General features: G+C 48.0%; 1 protein-coding gene across 1 annotated transcript in view; it reads left to right on the top strand.

The window, feature by feature from the left end:
- Positions 1-546: 546 nt before the first annotated feature.
- The window catches only part of dnah10 (dynein axonemal heavy chain 10), a gene marked incomplete at both ends in the record, with an annotated part of 36,707 nt that continues 19,472 nt past the window's right edge, over positions 547-17,781 (top strand). Inside the window, 40 exons of the mRNA XM_084468199.1 lie at positions 547-778; positions 1,143-1,219; positions 1,396-1,504; positions 1,852-1,967; positions 2,421-2,604; positions 2,900-3,057; positions 3,183-3,413; positions 3,629-3,819; positions 3,941-4,139; positions 4,275-4,469; positions 4,563-4,733; positions 4,939-5,112; positions 5,205-5,375; positions 5,474-5,637; positions 5,752-5,903; positions 6,117-6,281; positions 6,381-6,588; positions 6,686-6,842; positions 6,945-7,424; positions 7,709-7,867; positions 7,959-8,075; positions 8,720-8,822; positions 8,953-9,131; positions 9,365-9,576; positions 9,720-9,876; positions 9,963-10,196; positions 10,671-10,793; positions 11,182-11,415; positions 11,553-11,776; positions 12,054-12,323; positions 12,688-12,871; positions 12,986-13,120; positions 13,323-13,475; positions 14,003-14,191; positions 14,297-14,443; positions 14,812-15,003; positions 15,304-15,422; positions 16,026-16,184; positions 16,805-16,940; positions 17,576-17,698. Coding sequence (XP_084324325.1) covers positions 547-778; positions 1,143-1,219; positions 1,396-1,504; positions 1,852-1,967; positions 2,421-2,604; positions 2,900-3,057; positions 3,183-3,413; positions 3,629-3,819; positions 3,941-4,139; positions 4,275-4,469; positions 4,563-4,733; positions 4,939-5,112; positions 5,205-5,375; positions 5,474-5,637; positions 5,752-5,903; positions 6,117-6,281; positions 6,381-6,588; positions 6,686-6,842; positions 6,945-7,424; positions 7,709-7,867; positions 7,959-8,075; positions 8,720-8,822; positions 8,953-9,131; positions 9,365-9,576; positions 9,720-9,876; positions 9,963-10,196; positions 10,671-10,793; positions 11,182-11,415; positions 11,553-11,776; positions 12,054-12,323; positions 12,688-12,871; positions 12,986-13,120; positions 13,323-13,475; positions 14,003-14,191; positions 14,297-14,443; positions 14,812-15,003; positions 15,304-15,422; positions 16,026-16,184; positions 16,805-16,940; positions 17,576-17,698 — 7,083 coding nt within the window. The remainder of the gene's footprint in view (positions 779-1,142; positions 1,220-1,395; positions 1,505-1,851; positions 1,968-2,420; positions 2,605-2,899; positions 3,058-3,182; positions 3,414-3,628; positions 3,820-3,940; positions 4,140-4,274; positions 4,470-4,562; positions 4,734-4,938; positions 5,113-5,204; positions 5,376-5,473; positions 5,638-5,751; positions 5,904-6,116; positions 6,282-6,380; positions 6,589-6,685; positions 6,843-6,944; positions 7,425-7,708; positions 7,868-7,958; positions 8,076-8,719; positions 8,823-8,952; positions 9,132-9,364; positions 9,577-9,719; positions 9,877-9,962; positions 10,197-10,670; positions 10,794-11,181; positions 11,416-11,552; positions 11,777-12,053; positions 12,324-12,687; positions 12,872-12,985; positions 13,121-13,322; positions 13,476-14,002; positions 14,192-14,296; positions 14,444-14,811; positions 15,004-15,303; positions 15,423-16,025; positions 16,185-16,804; positions 16,941-17,575; positions 17,699-17,781) is intronic.

Genomic DNA, 17,781 nt, shown 5'->3' with positions numbered 1-17,781 from the left:
AAGTCTAACACACACACCTGGCTAGGAAAGATACTATAAGTTTCACATGCACCGGATCACGGGTGCTCTTCCGAAGCAGAAGCTCCGGACGACCTCAGCGCTGTTAGGGGACGTAGAATATTCGATCTCTCACGCTTTATGAATCAGTATTACCTTTTCCACTTTACTCAATAAATCCGAGGCCCTCGTGCTGATAGACTTTATTACCTCTCCGTCTCATTTTATCTGGTCAAGTAACTAGGCAGACTGTTTTTCCCAACAACACCTAAACGCAATGAACTCGTAATCCTGAGCGTCCTCATCCAGCGGTAGACCGGGAAAAGTCATGATCCCCTCTCCGCCTGAAAGTTGAGGAAGTTGACATGCCATGTTGTCATAGCAACAGCTGAGTCTCCGCCGAAATTGTCCGTTTGTATCCCGTCTATGTAGAAGGTAGCGTTGTATTTTACATTTGATAGATCAAGTGTACGTTTATTGACCACCGATTAAGAAAATTGTTCAAACAGCGAAATGCAAGGTTTCATTTACAACTGGAACTAGAGAAACATGGTTCATTGCGATGTGAGGGTCGAGTGGATCCGGGACCGGGTCTTCTCCTACTTCCAGTTACCAAGTCCCGACTGCTTTGAAGACTTGCTGAGTCGAGGGGATGGAGAAGATGAGCAGAGAATAATCACCTTTCTGAACAGCGTTACCGAGGAGGAATCGGCCTCAGCACTATTCTTCGTCAGAGCAGTCCGGGAGGAGGAGGTCCATGTAGCGGTTCCCGTCCCGGCCGGTAGGTGGCAGTCCTGCCCTGGTACCATGACGGCTCACTGTACCCCTCTGACCTTTACCCCTCTATTAGCCTAGTTATCCTTATATTAGACCCTTTTATGTTTGACGCATTTATTCATTCATTTTATTTGTAATGACGCATATGAACATGGCTTAGTGTCCCTCCTACCATCGAACATTGAGTTTGAGTTTCCACTCTAGTAGTGAACAGGTCACTTCTTCAGAGCAAAACACAGCATTATTAGCTTGTTTGTCTCAGGTTGGATTTCAGCTTTTGGACCTGCTAAATACACAATAATACTCGGCTTGCTATACCAATACCGATGGACATTGAATCAGTTCCTCACCACCTGTCGGTGCTTCAGACCACAGACAGAAGGACTCTGGGACTCCCACCAAGGAGGCAGATGAGTTGGATGAAGAAGATGGACCTCCTTCCACTGTGAGCACATCCCCTCATCCCTTAGTTTTTGAGGAAATTGTAGTTCTTGAAGCCCTCACAATGTGGAGTTTCTGTTATTTACACCTTCATTTTTACCCCACGATGGAATAATCACATTCATCATTCGGATGTTATTCCGATCCGTGCTGAGATTGTGTGTGTGTGTGTTCCTCCAGAGCTTTGAGCTCCAAGTGGTCTACCATATGGAGCTCCATGTCGCTGTGGACCTCGTTCCAGAGAGGTTCATGAACTCCAGCCTGCTCTGCTTCCTCAGGAACACAAAGGGTGAGCGACACCACCGAGTGGGTGATTATATGAAAGGAAAGATTATTTTAAATCTTATAGTATTGACCTGTGTAGTTTGGACGAAATCCTGTGAATTGCAAAATCATTTTCCTTAAAACTTCTCTGGGTAAGATCAGGGAAGAGATGCCCTGATTTGTCAGAAATGGGGAGGTCGCAATCACCTCAAAACTTTTGTTCTCACAAAGCAGTTCACTCATTAAGGGCTGACGCACGGCTGACAAATGACTAAAAAAATAGCTCTTAAATATTCCATACACCTCAGCACGGGGGGGGGGGGGTAGCATGTACAGCACTGTGTGTGACCCATGGTCTATGTCCTGTTTCAGAGACTGTGGTCGAGCCAGTAGACATGAGTGAAGCCAACGATATGATGCCCCGCATGATGGAGGTCACCATGCTGAGTGGACACCCTCTGGTCATGCTGAGGGACGTCCTCAACCATGTGCGTATACAACAACCAGAAGCTAATATTGGTAGTGCTTCTACTACTGCTACCCTTATAGCAGTAGTACTACCACTGTCGCTGATACTACTAGTACCACTGCCATTACCATTGCCAAATAAAACTCTTAATTATCTCCTTTGTAGTTAAACACAAAAGTGTAAAAACTAAATAGATGGACAAAGAACAGCTTGTCTCAACAACCAACATTTTTAAAAAGCGACAGCTAGTCTTGACAGCTGACAATGGTCTGTAGCACTACAACAGTACTGGTGTAGCTACTCCCATTGAAATTCCATGGATTTCTCAGATTGTTCTAGGAGAGTCCTCACCAGCAGTCCCCTGCTGGTGTATTACCCCCCTGACAGGCCCGCCCCCTGCTGGTGTATTACCCTCCTGATGGCCCCACCCCCTGAAGCTGTACTTATTACCCTCTTGACTTTCCCCCTGCAGGTGTACCTGCCCCTGCTCTCTGTGAGCCAGCTGAACCACCTCCCAGCAGAAGAGGTGGCCCTCAGGCCCCAGGAGGGGGACAAATTGCTGGATTCCCTGGGGACGTTGCTGATGCGGGACGAGTTGCTCAACAGCACTCACAAGTACCTGGGTCACATCAACAGCGCCCTGCAGCAGCTGGACGGTGGGTCTGTGGTGGGGGGAACAACATGCTGTGACAGGGACAGGCCCACCGCTAGCTTTAGTTCTCTCTTTTGGAACCAGGCATTAAAAACAGACTTATTTAGGATGGCACCTGGCGAGTGTATGCTGAAATGGTTTAGAATACAAAACAAAGGCAAAGACAACAAGCGTAGACGACAGGAGACTTTAAAAGGCGGTTCTTAAAAGTCCAACAACGTTTGACTGACTTACTTGCATATTTTTAAATATGACTATTTCAATATAATATATGGAGGTTCTGCATTGATGATCTAAAGAGAGGATAAACCTGCACATTCCTGAGATGGACCTGGGTGAAGAGGTGGGTGTGTTGGTGTCCAGCCCAGAGGTGGTGGACACACTGGAGCAGTGTGTGATGAACTGGCACGCTCAGATCACCATCATCATCGAGGAGCAGCTGAAGAAGAGGCCCCAGGTGTGTGGAGTGGTATCCTGTCCTCCGTTCAAGCTACAGGCTATTTGCAGAACCATGTCACAGCTCACAGAAGACATTTCTGCTCTTTGTGTCCTCATGTGTCTGCGTGGCTCTGTGCGTTAAAGGCTCCCGGTCCAATAGCGGAGATAGATTTCTGGCGGGAGCGTTCAGTGATCCTCAGCGCTCTGAGTGAGCAGCTCAACATGCCTGTGGCCAAGAGGATCGTGGAGGTGTTGACTCAGGTGGACCCAGTGACCGTCCAGAACCTGGAGCTGTCTGTGTCAGAGCTGAACAACTACTGTGTGGAGGCAAAACAGAATGTTCGCTTCCTAAGCACACTGGAGAGACACTTCAAGGTTAGCCATATTCTACCAACTAGCCAACTACTACATGATTGATGATTTTATAGTGAAGTCCAAAAGATTATGTATTTTATGTAGTAATAATATTGTATTCTTATTCCTGCAGTTGTTAACTGCTCCTGGTCAGCGATGGTCATATTGTATTGTTGTTGTTTGTGTTCTCTTGGTGTGGTTACTTATTCGTTTTTGTGTTTACGACTCTGTGGTAGAACTTGGCCACAGGAGCAGACTTCAGCGTGATCCTGAACACCACCCCTCAGATGATGAACGGCCTGAGACTGGTGTGGATCATCTCCAGCCACTACAACAAGGATGAGCGCATGGTCCCTCTGATGGAGCGCATCGCCTGGGAACTGGCTGAGCGTGTAAAGCGAGTTGTCAATGTCCGTGTGCTGTTTAGGTTTGTATTCTCCATCTGATCCCAGCTGATCTGGGATCTGTACTTCACCCGTACCCCATACCTAATAGTTTACCCCCCACATAATTTCTACTGGATTTCCTTATTCCTATTTTTTGGACAGAGACAAAAGGGAAGTGGCCATGGCCAAGGTGCAGGATGGGAAGAAGGTTTTGGACCAGTGGAAGGAGTGCTACTTCAAGACCCGAGAGCAGATTGAGTCTTCAGCCGGGGACCCTCGCTGGGAGTTTGACCGAAAGAGGCTCTTTGAGGAAACAGACTATATGGCCTCCATCTGTCAGGACGTCCACAATGTTCTGCAGGTCAGTGAGGAGCAGAGAGCAACACCCACACCTTTCAGTCATGCTTTATAATGTGGGAAATTAAATAGCCAACAAATGAACTCTAGAAAAGTAGATCTGCTCGACTCCCATATCCACCATGATCCACCTCTTAAGATCCTGGAGGAGTTTTCTAACATCTTTGGACCGGAGCTCAAGGCTGTGACGGGGGATCCCAAACGTATCGACGATGTGCTGCGCCGGGTGGAACTCCTCGTTGTGCCCATAGAGGAAGTGAGCTTCGATCCGTTCAGCATCCAGAAGAGGAACCGCTGGAACATCATCATGCGAGACTTCGATACAAAGGTTATGGTGAGTTCAAGGGCACAACAATTAAGTATTAAAATACTTAATACTTAAAATACTGTCATGGGTAATTCATTGCAAGCACATATCTGCTCCCAGGATTTTGAAGAAGAAGTCATCAGCTTCATCGACCAGTCGTTCAAGAAGCTGCGTTCTGCCACAGCGGCGTTTGACATGCTGCTGAAGTTTAAACACGTCCGGTCTAGAGAAGCTCTCAACAAACAGATGATGAAGAAGTTCAATGACATCCTTGCTCAGTATTGCAAAGAGGTAGGCCAGTAAAATCAACCACTATGAAGAACAAAATAATGAATGTCTCTATTTTAAGCACAAAATCCTGTGTACATAACATTACAGTAGTGGCTAAGTTATCTCCAAAGCTATAGAAGACAAAATAACAAGCAAGGTTACAACAAGGGAAATGCTTGATGAATTCATCTGATGCTTCATGTTTGTCTGGGTGCTGGTGGGCTAGGTGGACATGATCAGTAGGAACTTTGATGCCCACAAAGAGAAGCCTCCGTTGAAGAACCAGCCGCTGGTGGCAGGAGCGATATCCTGGGTGCGCCTGCTCTACCAGCGCATCAAGAACCCCATCATGCGCTTCCAGGAGATGGAGGAGCTGCTGGGGAGTGATGAGGGCAAGAAGGTCAGAGCAGCTCCCAGAGAGCACCTGTTTCCTTTGGAGACCTCAACACTGCTGCATGATGATAACGGTCTAACGTGTCTTGTTCCGTTAAGGCGAAGGCCAAGTACCTGGAGGTCGGGAAGCGCATGAGGGACTATGAGCTGCAGAAGTACGAGCGCTGGCGAGTCGAGACAGAGAATATCCTGCCCCTGCTGATGAAGAGAAACATACTGGCCGTAGCCGGTTCTGCTGATGTTGGAGGCGGCCAGGTCAAGAGAGAGATGGTGGGTGGCGTTCTTCCCCTCAGTCTCCACAGACGTACGAGCCAGGGTGGATTCTTCAAACACGATATCATGTGTTCATCGTACCTTTTGTACTTTAGGATCCTTCAAAACAGGAGCTGGACAGGAACGTGACGTATCATCTAAACCTTGCCCCCAAGATCAAGGAGATCATCTCTGAGACGATGCACCTTGAGCAGCTCGGGTTCTCTGTGCCTGAGCTGGCTCGCAATGTTGCTCTGCAGGCGGAGAAGTTTCTGCTATTGTACGATCATTTGAGGATTAATCACGTCTAGAACTGTAACAATAATTCATTCAAACAAATTGCAATTCTATTCATAATTCACAATTTGACAAAGGAGGTCATCTTTGTGTGCAGATACATGGACGGGCTGACAGATCTGCTGAGCCGCTACAACTCTCTGATGGACAACCTGAGCCATGCTCAGTTCTTGTTGCTGCAGGACCACATCCGGGAGCTGAGGAGAGTGATGCACTTTGGGTCACAGAAGCTAAACTGGAACTCCTTGGGTACAGATACTTGAACTACCACTATTTATCTAGTTTATTTAGTCCCACAGAACGGCACCCCTGCAGGACCCCACTTATTCTATGGATGGATAGAATTGCGGGCAGATATGAAATTAACTGAGAAAAAAGTTTTTGTGCTTCTTTCAACTTCTAGTCAGAACCAAGTGAAGTGCAGCTATTTGAGACTTGTTCTTCACATTTCATTTTCTTAAGGAATTTTGGACTTCATCACACGCGGAATCCAAGCAACCTCCAAGTTTGAGTCTGTCGTGGTTCCCATTCAGAGGAACGAAAGAGAAATCGAGGCCAAATTGCAGGCCATGGAGATGGCCAACCTCTTCAAGTTTCCATCACCAGATAAATGCAGCCAATTGCCAGGTGAAGATGTGTGAGAATGATTGAATGACCATTGAATGACATGGTGTCGAATAGTAGAAGGTTCATAACCGCCATCTCTATGGGAGTTTTTTCTTCCAGGGGTGAAGGAGTTCTGTGAGCTCATCGAACACGAGAGAACCAAGGATCTGAATGTGTTGAGCAGGAAGTACACTGCCATCGGCCCTATCCTTACCAAGGTGGAGAGTTTGATCATGCACACCAGCACTGGCAGATCCAAGCACATGGCAAAGTACTACAGCTTCTGGGAACACAAGGTGTTTGACTCCCTGGTTCAGATGGTGCAGAGGTAATTTAAATAAGGACATGTGTTCATGACGGATCTAGACTTGTGTAAAATTTTCATCCCAGAAAGGCCTGAGCTCTTTCTTTGCCGTCTCCTTTAGGAACATGCAGCTCTTCAACAAAGCCCTGACGGGGAGCACCCCTCTCTTCCAGATTGAGACCATCCTGTCTGCCCCAGAGATTCTTCTGCAGCCCAAAAGTAACGAGGTCTACAAGTTGATAATGAACTGTGTCAGGAACTGCGTAGACGGCACCAAGGTGGGGCCTTCATCTTTAGCTCACCCTCATTCAGATCACTGAAACAGTGATCGATCCCACTGATGAAGAATGAACCCGATGTGTTTCTTCTCAACTGTCCAGAGGTTTGCACGCTGGATGCACGGCACCTGCATGGAGTGTCCTCCGCAGGGTGGGAACAGCGAAGAGCAGCTGCTCCCCCTCACCTTCTACAGCGAGGTGTGCCAGGTGCCGCAGATCAGCGAGCTGGCCCTGATGGTGTCCCAGAACATCCAGCGGCTGCTGAGTGTGCTGGGCCACTACCTCAGCAGCTGGAAGCGCTACGGCCCCCTGTGGAAGCTCGACAACGAGGTCGCCATGGAGAAATTTGCTTCCAAAAAGCCACCGTGCGTCTCCTACGACGACAAGCTCCAGTTCTACGCTAAGGTCCACCAGGACGTGCTGACGGAGCCGCTGGTGAGGACGGAGCACATGATCCGGCTGAACCTGGCTCCTCTGGTCCACACGGTGCAGGAGAGCGCCCAGGCCTGGATCAGCTCCCTGGGCCGGCTCCTGAACCAGTCTGCCAGGGAGGACCTCCTGAGCCTCAGGGAGGAGTTCACGGTACTGAACCTGGAGATCAGAGACCCAGAGGAGAGGGATGAATTCACTGTACTGAACCTAGAGACCAGAGACATGCAGTAGAGAGTGTGGCTTACACAAGCTTATTGCTTTAACATTAATTTATATTTTAATCATAGCAAAAATTGGATGTCTTTAGTATCTTGGTTTGTTTTCGTTAAACCTTTATACAGCAAAGGCAACCGGATTTGATAAAATGCTATATAGGGAAATTTAAGGGCAAACATATACTGAACTTGTGTGCATTGTTTGGTTCCCCTGAGCAGCAGCTCTCGGAGAACCTGAAGCAGAACCCCAACAGCCTGGAGGACCTGAAGTCCGTCCTGGGGACCATCTCCGACATCCGGGCCATGTCCCTCACGGTGGAGATGAGACTGGCTGACATCCAGGAGAAGTACAGGACCCTGGCCATGTACAAAGTGGAGGTCATCACTTCTCTACGTCCCCGGTCGGCTTGCTGATATTCACGGAGGCAGTACATGCTTGAAGTCAACCTGCTTCCTGTCTGTCCCCTAGGCTCCAAATGAGGACCTGGAGCTGGTGGGGAGCATCGGTCCCATGTGGGACGCACTCCTAACCGAGTCCAAACTAGTGGATCGAAGTCTGGGCAGCGTCAAGAAAACCTTCACAGAGGTGTGCTGCATTCAACTCTAAGCTCTCCATCTCATAAATGCACAACAATAGCATTAGCAATAGGGAAGCAGCTGTAACTCACAAACGTTTTATAATATTTTAAGCTAGGGTAGGCAGTTTGGAACAACCAGCAAGCTAGATTATGGCAGTATCAAACGAAAAAACATAAAAAAAACAACCTTCAGGCCTCCCACAAAAGCATCCTCCCCACAACCCGTTCCTAGCTGACTAGGGTTAACAACAGGTGGGCCTTGTGGACCACCAGACTGGATCACCAGTCTGGCCGATGAGCGTGTGGGCAGAGTGCATAGCCTGGTGGGGCCAGACATTGTGTTTGTGCAGAATGCAGCATTTGATTTATTTATTACTATTTATTTATTACTATTACTATTACTATCAGGATGTAGAGGTAATTTCCACAATTATAAAAAAGAAAATGCCTCTAAACTAAATAGCCTACCTTAGCTTTAAGTAAGGAGTTCATTACTATTTCAATAGGGTCCTATCATATAGTATTCGGCTTAGATGCCAAATGGTCTGTCAATGTTTGTAAGCCACAACCGTGTTTAAAGGGGATGTTCTGGAGATGTTGTGCTTGTAGCTTCCCAAAAACGTACCAAATAATGCTTCTACCTTTCTGTCAGATCACCAAGGAACAGATTGATGAGTTCACGCAGGAACTGTCCATCTTCGCTGAGAGCTTTAACATGCATGGCCCCGGAGCTGTGGGGGATGACTTGGAGAAAGGTTCCACAGTTACTTCTTTCTTAAACACTGTTACCTATTACTTATTCCAATTAAAAAAGGTCATTAAATTATCTTTTGACCACATCATTGCCTTCTCTTCCTGGTTGACTCCCTCCTGCCCTTCATATAGGCTTGGCTGTGATGGACAAATATGAAGCAGAACTGGCCAAGATGGAGTCTGGCCGGCAGCAGCTGGCCAATGCTGAGAAGCTGTTTGACTTGTCGTTCACCATGTATCCAGAGCTGCTACAAGTACAGAAGGACATGAAGGGTCTGAAGCTGATCTATGACACCTACAGAGCTCAGAAGGTGTGCTTTTGTCTTCAAATATTCAAGGGTGTATTTGGTATCCAAGCATTTGTTTTCCGAACTGAGCATATAGGAAAAAGCATACATTGGTTGAGACATTGGACGACAAAAACAATGGCTTACTTATACAATTTAGTAAATAAATAAAGTCAGCACATAAAACATCCAAGACCAAAACCTAAAATCAGAAGTAATTTCTCCATGAATCTCTGATGTTGTTTCTAATGTCCAAGACGGCCAAGCTGGAGTGGTCCCAGACGCTGTGGGTGAACCTGAACCTGCAGCTGCTGCAGGAGGGCATCGAGGGCTTCATCCGCACCATGAGGAAGCTGCCCAAAGAGGTGCGGTCGCTGCCGGTGGCCTTCTTCCTGGAGGGACGCATGAAGGAGTTCAAAGAATCCCTGCCGCTGCTGCTGGACCTGAAGAACGAGGCGCTCAGAGAAAGGTCCGTTCAGCAGCTTCACCGGTTATTGAACAACCATTGAGCATGTGTGTCATATACATATACAATACAGACTATATATTAGGACACACGTATATGCATGTATCGTAGTATTTAGGTCCCATATGGTCTGTTCTTTACCACAGACACTGGAGAGAGCTCATGGAGAGAACCGGGACGAGCTTCGACATGAACCCTGAGACCTTCACCCTGGAGAACATGTTCTCCATAGAGCTGCACAAGTACGCCGGCGTCATCGGCGACATGGTCACCGCCGCGGTCAAAGAGCTCAGCATCGAGAAGGTGGGCCTTCCTTCTTCTGCTGAGAAGAACCTTCCTCTTCTAGACGATGTTGACGCTGTCTTATGTTTTTATGATGTGCGACACAGGGAGTGAAGGAGGTGGTGGAGACCTGGGAGACGATGAAGTTTAGCGTGCAGCGCTACTTCAAAAGCACCCAGGAGCGCGGCTCCATCCTGGGACCCGTGGAGGAGGTCCTGCAGTGCCTGGACGACAACTCCATGAACCTGCAGAGCATGGCGGGCAGCCGCTACGTGGGCCCCTTCCTGTCCACCGTCCAGCAGTGGGAGAAGCACCTGTCCCTCATGGGCGAGGTCATCCAGGTGGGTCACTAACCGATCCTACTACCCACATACAAGAACGCTGACTTGGTTGAAAGGTCACTTTAGAAGAGGTAGAAGTACGAAGTAGGTAATTTCAACAAAGTTACTTTGTTGCCTTTAACAAAGCATTTTCTGGAATTTCTTGACTGTTCAGTTTTCAAAAATGAAAATAGTGACGATTACTGACTTGAGTGATTGACTGACCAACCATGACCATGGGGTTGAATCCGTTTGAAAACAGGTTTCTCATTTGATTGGCCTGTTGAGTGTTGTAGGCGTAGTTACAAAGTATTCTCTTGCATTTATTAGTCTCCATGAAAATGTTTTCTGAGAGAGCCTATAAAAAACCCTACTTAAATTAGGTTTATTTCCACAAAAAGGCTACTCAATTACAGTAAGGTCAGTGGTTTTAATGACTTACTTTACATCGGTTAGTACTGCAAATTAACGTGGCGGCTTCCTCCAACCTTCCAGGTGTGGATGCTGGTGCAGAGGAAGTGGATGTACCTGGAGAGCATCTTCATCGGAGGGGACATCCGCTCACAGCTACCGGAGGAGGCCAAGAAGTTTGACCACATTGATAAGATGTTCAAGAAGGTAATTGTGTGGCTGTTGTAGCTAGTGCAGAGACAGCGCTGCATGTCGGTCTGCTGTGTAACTCAGGTGGCTAGGCTCAGGTAGGTTAGCTGTAACCTTATCACTGCTAATAACATCAATATATAACATCATGTGTAGATCAAGGTCTACCCCCGATGACGGACACCTGTGAGCCTGTGGTTTGGCCATGCAGTGAGACGCAGAGTACTTGTTCTTCTGTCAATTCTGTTGGCAGTTTTACACAAGTTGTTCACATCTAGTTTCTTCCACTCATAAAGAGATCTGCAGAGTGAAACTATTCTTGGGAGAGAAGACGTCTAATTAAAGGTGCACTTCTACCTGAGCAATGTTTGTGCACACTTCATTTGTTTGTTTTTCTCTGGCGTAGATAATGATTGACACAGTGAAGGACCCTGGAATCAAGAGCTGCTGCCTGGTCCCCAACCGCCTGGCCGACCTCCAGGGCCTGAGCGACGGCCTGGAGCGCTGCCAGAAGAGCCTGAACGACTACCTGGACTCCAAGCGCAACGCCTTCCCCCGCTTCTTCTTCATCTCCGATGACGAGCTGCTTAGCATCCTGGGAAGCAGCGAACCTGCGTGCGTCCAGGAGCACATGATCAAGGTAGGAGGGGCGAGGGCAGGACGCCTTGATCTGTGGGTGTGTGCGTGTGCGTGTGTGTGTGTGTGTGTGTTTATGTGTGCAGAGCTGCTGTGTTTTTAGTTTGAGTGGATGACAACACATTTGCTATAACTGTGAAGATGTACGACAACATCGCGTCCCTGCGGTTTGACGTGGGCGCCGGGGGGGAGATGGCGGCCGGGGCCTTGGTGTCTGCCGAGGGGGAGGTGATGGAGCTGAGGAAGCCGGTGGCAGCAGAGGGCAGGGTGGAGGAGTGGATGACCGGAGTCCTACTTGAGATGAGGAGGACCAATCACCTCATCACCAAGGAGGCCCTTTTCCACTACGGCGAAGACAGGAGCAGGTGGGTCTTGTTTTCTTCGGATATTGCTCTTTTTACCCTAACAGCATTAAGCCTCTGAGCAACATTGTGATTGCTCCGAGCGTTTTTCACTTTCAAGATCTTCCAAGGCAGAGATCTCTCTCTCTCTGTACAACTCTCCCTATGGTACCAACATCAGCTTTAGGTCAACACCTCTCTGATCTTCCCAGCACATTGAGTCCCCTCTCTGCAGGCAGTGAGTCTGCCACCTCCCTGCAGGGTGAGGGCCACATTCATAACCTGGTGCCTCTCTGTCCAGGGTGGACTGGATGCTTCTGTACCAGGGCATGGTGGTCCTGGCTGCCAACCAAGTGTGGTGGACCTGGGAGGTGGAGGACGTCTTCAAGAGGGTAAAGAAGGGAGAGAAGTTGGCACTGAAAAACTACGGCCAGAAGATGCACCAGCAGATCGACGAGCTGGTGACGCGCATCACAAGGCCCATGAAGAGTAACGACCGCCGCAAGATCAACACTGTGCTCATCATCGACGTCCATGCCAGAGACATCGTCGACAAGTTCATCAGGGACAGGTATCCTCTCCTCCCTCCTTGTTCCCTTTTGGTCCTTTGAATCTCCTTTCCTTACCTCTCCTCATTTGTTTTTCCTTCCACTCCATCTCCTCTCCTTTCCTTTTCTCTCCTTTCCTCTCCCCTCCTCTCATTTTCTCTCCTGTCCTTTCCTTTCATGGTAGGATGCATCGCATCAGTGATTGATATCTTTCCAACCAATCGAAAGCCTCCCCTACAAGATAGCATTTTTACAGTGACCCGTGATCTGTGCACTACATTTTGTCTGTTATTGATTGTGCTCTGAATATTGTAGCTGGTCTATATTAAGTGGATCGTTATTACATTGTGTTGAACCGTTTCTGACTCCTGGCTCCTCTCTCCTCAGCATCATGGATGCCCGGGAGTTTGAGTGGGAGAGCCAGCTTAGGTTCTACTGGGACCGGCAGCTGGACGACCTGTCGGTGCGCCAGTGCAGCGCGGCCTTCCGCTACGGCTACGAGTACATGGGTCTGAACGGCCGGCTGGTCATCACCCCTCTGACCGACCGCATATACCTCACCCTCACGCAGGTCTGGCATCAGTCTGACACGCAGCCACCACTACCATCCACATGCATCTTGCACAGCAACGTCTGATGGTGGTTGTGTGTGTTTGTGTGTCTGTGTGTGTGTGTGGTCGTCCAGGCTCTGTCCATGTTCCTCGGCGGAGCTCCGGCAGGACCAGCAGGAACAGGGAAGACAGAGTCCACCAAAGACCTGGCCAAGGCCCTGGGCCTGCTCTGTGTGGTGACCAACTGTGGAGAGGGCATGGACTACATGGTAAGAGGTCTCCTCACAGCCCCTCAGGGCCCCTAACCCTAACCCTAGGCTGTGGCCCTGGAGGGAGAGGGCATGCACTACATGGTAAGAGTTCTCCTCACAGGGTCCCTAACCCTGCCTGGCACCCGGAGCAATACCCTGTTTAATCCTTTAGATTGAAGCGTTCTTGGGCAAGACCTTGTGTGTGTGTGTGTGTGTGAAGGCTGTAGGAAAGATCTTATCCGGCCTGGCCCAGTGTGGCGCCTGGGGATGCTTCGATGAGTTCAACCGCATCGATGCCTCCGTGCTGTCCGTCATCTCCTCCCAGATCCAGACCATCCGCAACGCTCTCATCATGCACCTCACGCGCTTCCATGTATGTACACACACACACACACATTATTATTATCACGCTATATTTCCTGAGGGTTTTCACCAGGATTGACTGCATGGCAGTAATATGGTATGAGCAGTTTGATTCACATCTACCTGGTCCAGCTAGTGTCATAGTGGTTTCAGTGGTTTCCTTCAGTATTCTATATTGGCCTTTACTGTATCTGAAATGATCATGTTATTTTTAATAGTTAACCACAAGCTCTTCTGAGCGGTTTAGTGAGAGACAGCTTTGGACCTACAATAACACCTCTAATGGAGAGGGGAACTGGGACTTTTGTTTAGGATATGTTTTGGATTGGTCAGAGTATTATGGATCAGTGTGTGTGTATCTACAGATGCAAAACATTTGGTGTCACTCTGAGGAGGACACTGGATTTAGGGTTATAGGGTTATAGCAATAACTCTGTAGTTAGGGTTATAGGGTAAACCCTGTATGTAGTATTATAGGGTTATAGCATTAACCCTGTAGTTAGGGTTATAGGGTTAACGGTTAACCGTGTACTTCAGTTTGAGGGCCAGGAGATCAGCCTGGACGCCCGCATGGGGATCTTCATCACCATGAACCCGGGATACGCCGGGAGGACAGAGCTGCCCGAGTCGGTCAAGGCCCTCTTCAGACCCGTGGTGGTCATCGTTCCGGACCTGCAGCTCATCTGTGAGATCATGCTCTTCTCTGAGGGCTTCCTGCTGGCTAAGGCAAGGAAACACACACACACACACACACACACACACACACACACACACACACACACACATGAGAGATCAGCAGTAACCAGGACTGTCTGTGCTTCTGAGATGTAGGTTCTGGCCAAGAAGATGACGGTTCTTTACAAACTGGCCCGCGAGCAGCTGTCCAAGCAGTCTCACTACGACTTCGGCCTGAGAGCCCTGAAGTCTGTGCTGGTGATGGCTGGAGAGCTGAAGAGAGGATCTCCAGATCTCAATGAGGTAGGGCGCCTCCATCTCAACAACGCCATTTGGAACAAACAAAAACAAAGTGTCAATGTCTTTCTGGTGTAAGACGTTTCAGTCCCCTGTTTTTTGTTTGACCAGGTTTCTTCAAGCATTTCATTTATATGTATGTTTTCACTTTTATTTCATATACTATGGCTCTTTCTCATATATGTGTTCATATAATTCCATATTTAATTGGACAAATAATTGAATGCTTAATGTTGAACCGTATTGAATTATGTAGATCATATAATGAATCCTATAATAAATCTGATGCATATGTCTATACTGTATGTGTATTGAGTCTGTATTAATGACGTGTGTGTTTTTGTGATTGCTTCATGTTAAATGGTCCCGTTCAGGACATGGTGCTGATGCGGGCCCTCAGGGACATGAACCTGCCCAAGTTTGTGTTTGAGGACGTGCCTCTGTTCCTGGGGCTGATCTCAGACCTGTTCCCGGGACTCCAATGCCCTCGCGTCCGATACGCCGACTTCAACGGCGCCGTGGAACACAGTCTGCAGGAGAACCGGTTCAGCATCCTGCCTGACCAGGTGTCCCATCGGCCTTCATACCCCACCAACACCGTCGCTCATTCCCGCTTCTACCTTTTCTGCTTTCTTGTAACCGGGAAAAAGAGAAAAAGATTTGTTTAACACAAAGACCTCTCACTTTCTGCTGTCTTCAGCTGAGCCTTTGCCACGGGAACAATTTCCCCGGGATCCATAGAAAGAAGTATTTTTCTGAATAGGAGGTAGTGGGAGGAGCATGACGTTCAGGGATAGGGGGGGATGTGGGAGGAGCTTGTCAATGTTTATCGTGTCTGACATTTCTCTTGCTTTGTGTGTTTCCAGGTGGACAAGATTGTACAGATGTATGAGACCATGATGACCAGACACACCACCATGGTGGTGGGCCCCACTGGCGGGGGCAAGTCGGTTGTGATAAGCACCTTATGCCAGGCTCAGACTAAGTGAGTGCTGCCCTTCTTCAGTCTCAAGTCGGTTGTGATCAGCACCTTATGCCAGGCTAAGAGCAGTTGAGTGCTGCCCTTCTTCCACCCAACGGAATGGCAGCAACATGGCATCAGAGTGAATCTGGCCTCTGTAAAGTGTTTATAAGTCTTAGTCTTTCTACATGTATTATGTGTTTATGTGAGGGCAGGGCAAAGTGTAGTACGGATGTGTTGCGATTCTTCAGGATTTGTTAGTTGGGAGTACATACTAATACAGCACCTTACTAATACAGCACCTTACTGTTTATTTTTATTTTATTTTTTCTTCTTTCTTTTTCTTCTTTCTTTTTTCTTATTTTAAGTGTGTCAGCATACTTTCAAAGTATATCAACCCCTTACAGTGTTGAATGAAGAATCTTATGGCAAATCCATAAGTATACATTGTATAGTACAGATCCTTTTGTAATTGCATTTAAAGAGGCAAAACGTTTTGTGTGCAATGTTTAATGTCACTTGAGAAGCAACTGCAGTGGTTGTGTTTGACCAGAGTTGGCGCTGTCCAGAATGGTTGTGGTTTGGTAAGAATTGACCGGTGCCGTTGTGTTGTGGTCTCGCTGGCAGGCTAGGACGGCTCACCAAGCTGTATGCACTGAACCCCAAAGCCATGAGCGTCATCGAGCTGTACGGCATCCTGGACCCCGTCACGCGGGACTGGACTGACGGCATCCTGTCCAACATCTTTCGCGACATCAACAAGCCCACCGACAAGAAGGAGAGAAGGTAGAGTGGGGGACACCATGAGGATGACGATGAACAGGTCCAGTGGGATTACCTGTGCTCAATGGCAGATAGGTTGGATCATTGGCAGGTAAACCTCCAGGATTACGTAAGTCTGACCCACTGCGTTGGTTTACCGCTCTAGCACCCTCACTACCGCTCACCATCATGTTCACCACCATGTGTTGGCAGCCAGCTATTGGTCCATCACGCTTCCCGTTCCGCCCTTCAAACCAATCACAGCTCAAGCGCTACCCGATTGGCCTGACCAAATTGTGAGCTTCTTCCAGACTCTCTTGTTGCACAAAGGTGTCTGAGCCTGGAAATCCAGGCTAGGGTAACCCATTATATTGGTCCACTTTGGCAGGTAAAAAGACAAATGAACCCTAACCCTAACTAGTGATGACGCTCCCTTACTGATGGGATTTATTAAGCCTTTAAATATGTGTAGATATATTTCACATGTTACGGATTTTCATATATTAGGATTGAGTACAACCTCATTCTTTCCTCGTCCCTTTAACTACAAATGAAGAAGTATTTCTTTAGACGAAATGTAATTCTCCACCTGCTGGAAACAAATCCAATCCTCTGACCTCCGCTGTGACCCTGTGGCCCTGCAGGTACATCCTGTTTGACGGGGATGTGGACGCTCTGTGGGTGGAGAACATGAACTCAGTGATGGATGACAACAGGATCCTCACTCTGGCCAACGGGGAGAGGATCCGCCTACAGGCACACTGTGCCCTGCTCTTTGAGGTCGGTCCTCCTGTCAACGGCCTTCATGGGTCTGTGGATCATTGTGTTCTTCTCAGTGTTGAACACTCTAATAGTAGGAGGGCCCTGTCATAGTAAATGGCATCATATTGCTCTTTAATGTCATGTGTTTTATGACGTTTATATAAGGTTATATGATATTACAGGTCAAGGTTATGTTGACCTGTGTTATAGTACATTCATATATTCCAGATTTGCTATAAGTAAGATTAAAGGGGTATCATTTGAGTGTAATGTATTAGAAATGGCAAAGCCATCCGTCAGCTATTGGTGAAAGAAATGCTCTGCAAAAATGTCTGTTTGGAAGTGTCAGCGCCCGCCGTAGATCTTAGACCACTACCAGGTAGTTTCTGACCAATCCCAGCTTATCATCCCTGAATGGATCAAGGAATCCATTTTAAGTGTCAATCACAGGTTTGGTCATTCAAATGAAACGCTTCTCAGTGGTGGAGCGATGTGTGGAGGGAGGGAGCAGAGAGGGAGGGTTCTGGTGATTTCTTGCTCTCTTCTGCTCTCTTCTACTCACTCTCAGTGCAGCTTTTGAAGCCTACCTAGAGGAGCTTTGATAGTGTTATTGCTGCTTGAAGTAGAGCTTATTGTTCCGTGTTTTATGGCAGGTTGGAGATCTGCAGTACGCCTCCCCGGCCACCGTGTCACGCTGTGGGATGGTTTATGTGGATCCCAAAAACCTGCGCTACGCCCCCTACTGGCACAGGTGGTTAGACACCAGGCCAGTGCAGGTCAGAATTGATATTATGTTGAATTATCTCCCATGTGATTTCATATTTTATTTTCTGTGGAACTAATTGAGTCCCATTTTAAC

The sequence above is a fragment of the Micromesistius poutassou genome, assembly GCF_964030765.1.
Source record: "Micromesistius poutassou genome assembly, chromosome: 5".
Taxonomy (NCBI): domain Eukaryota; kingdom Metazoa; phylum Chordata; class Actinopteri; order Gadiformes; family Gadidae; genus Micromesistius; species Micromesistius poutassou.
This window is presented reverse-complemented; position numbering and strand designations above follow the sequence as displayed.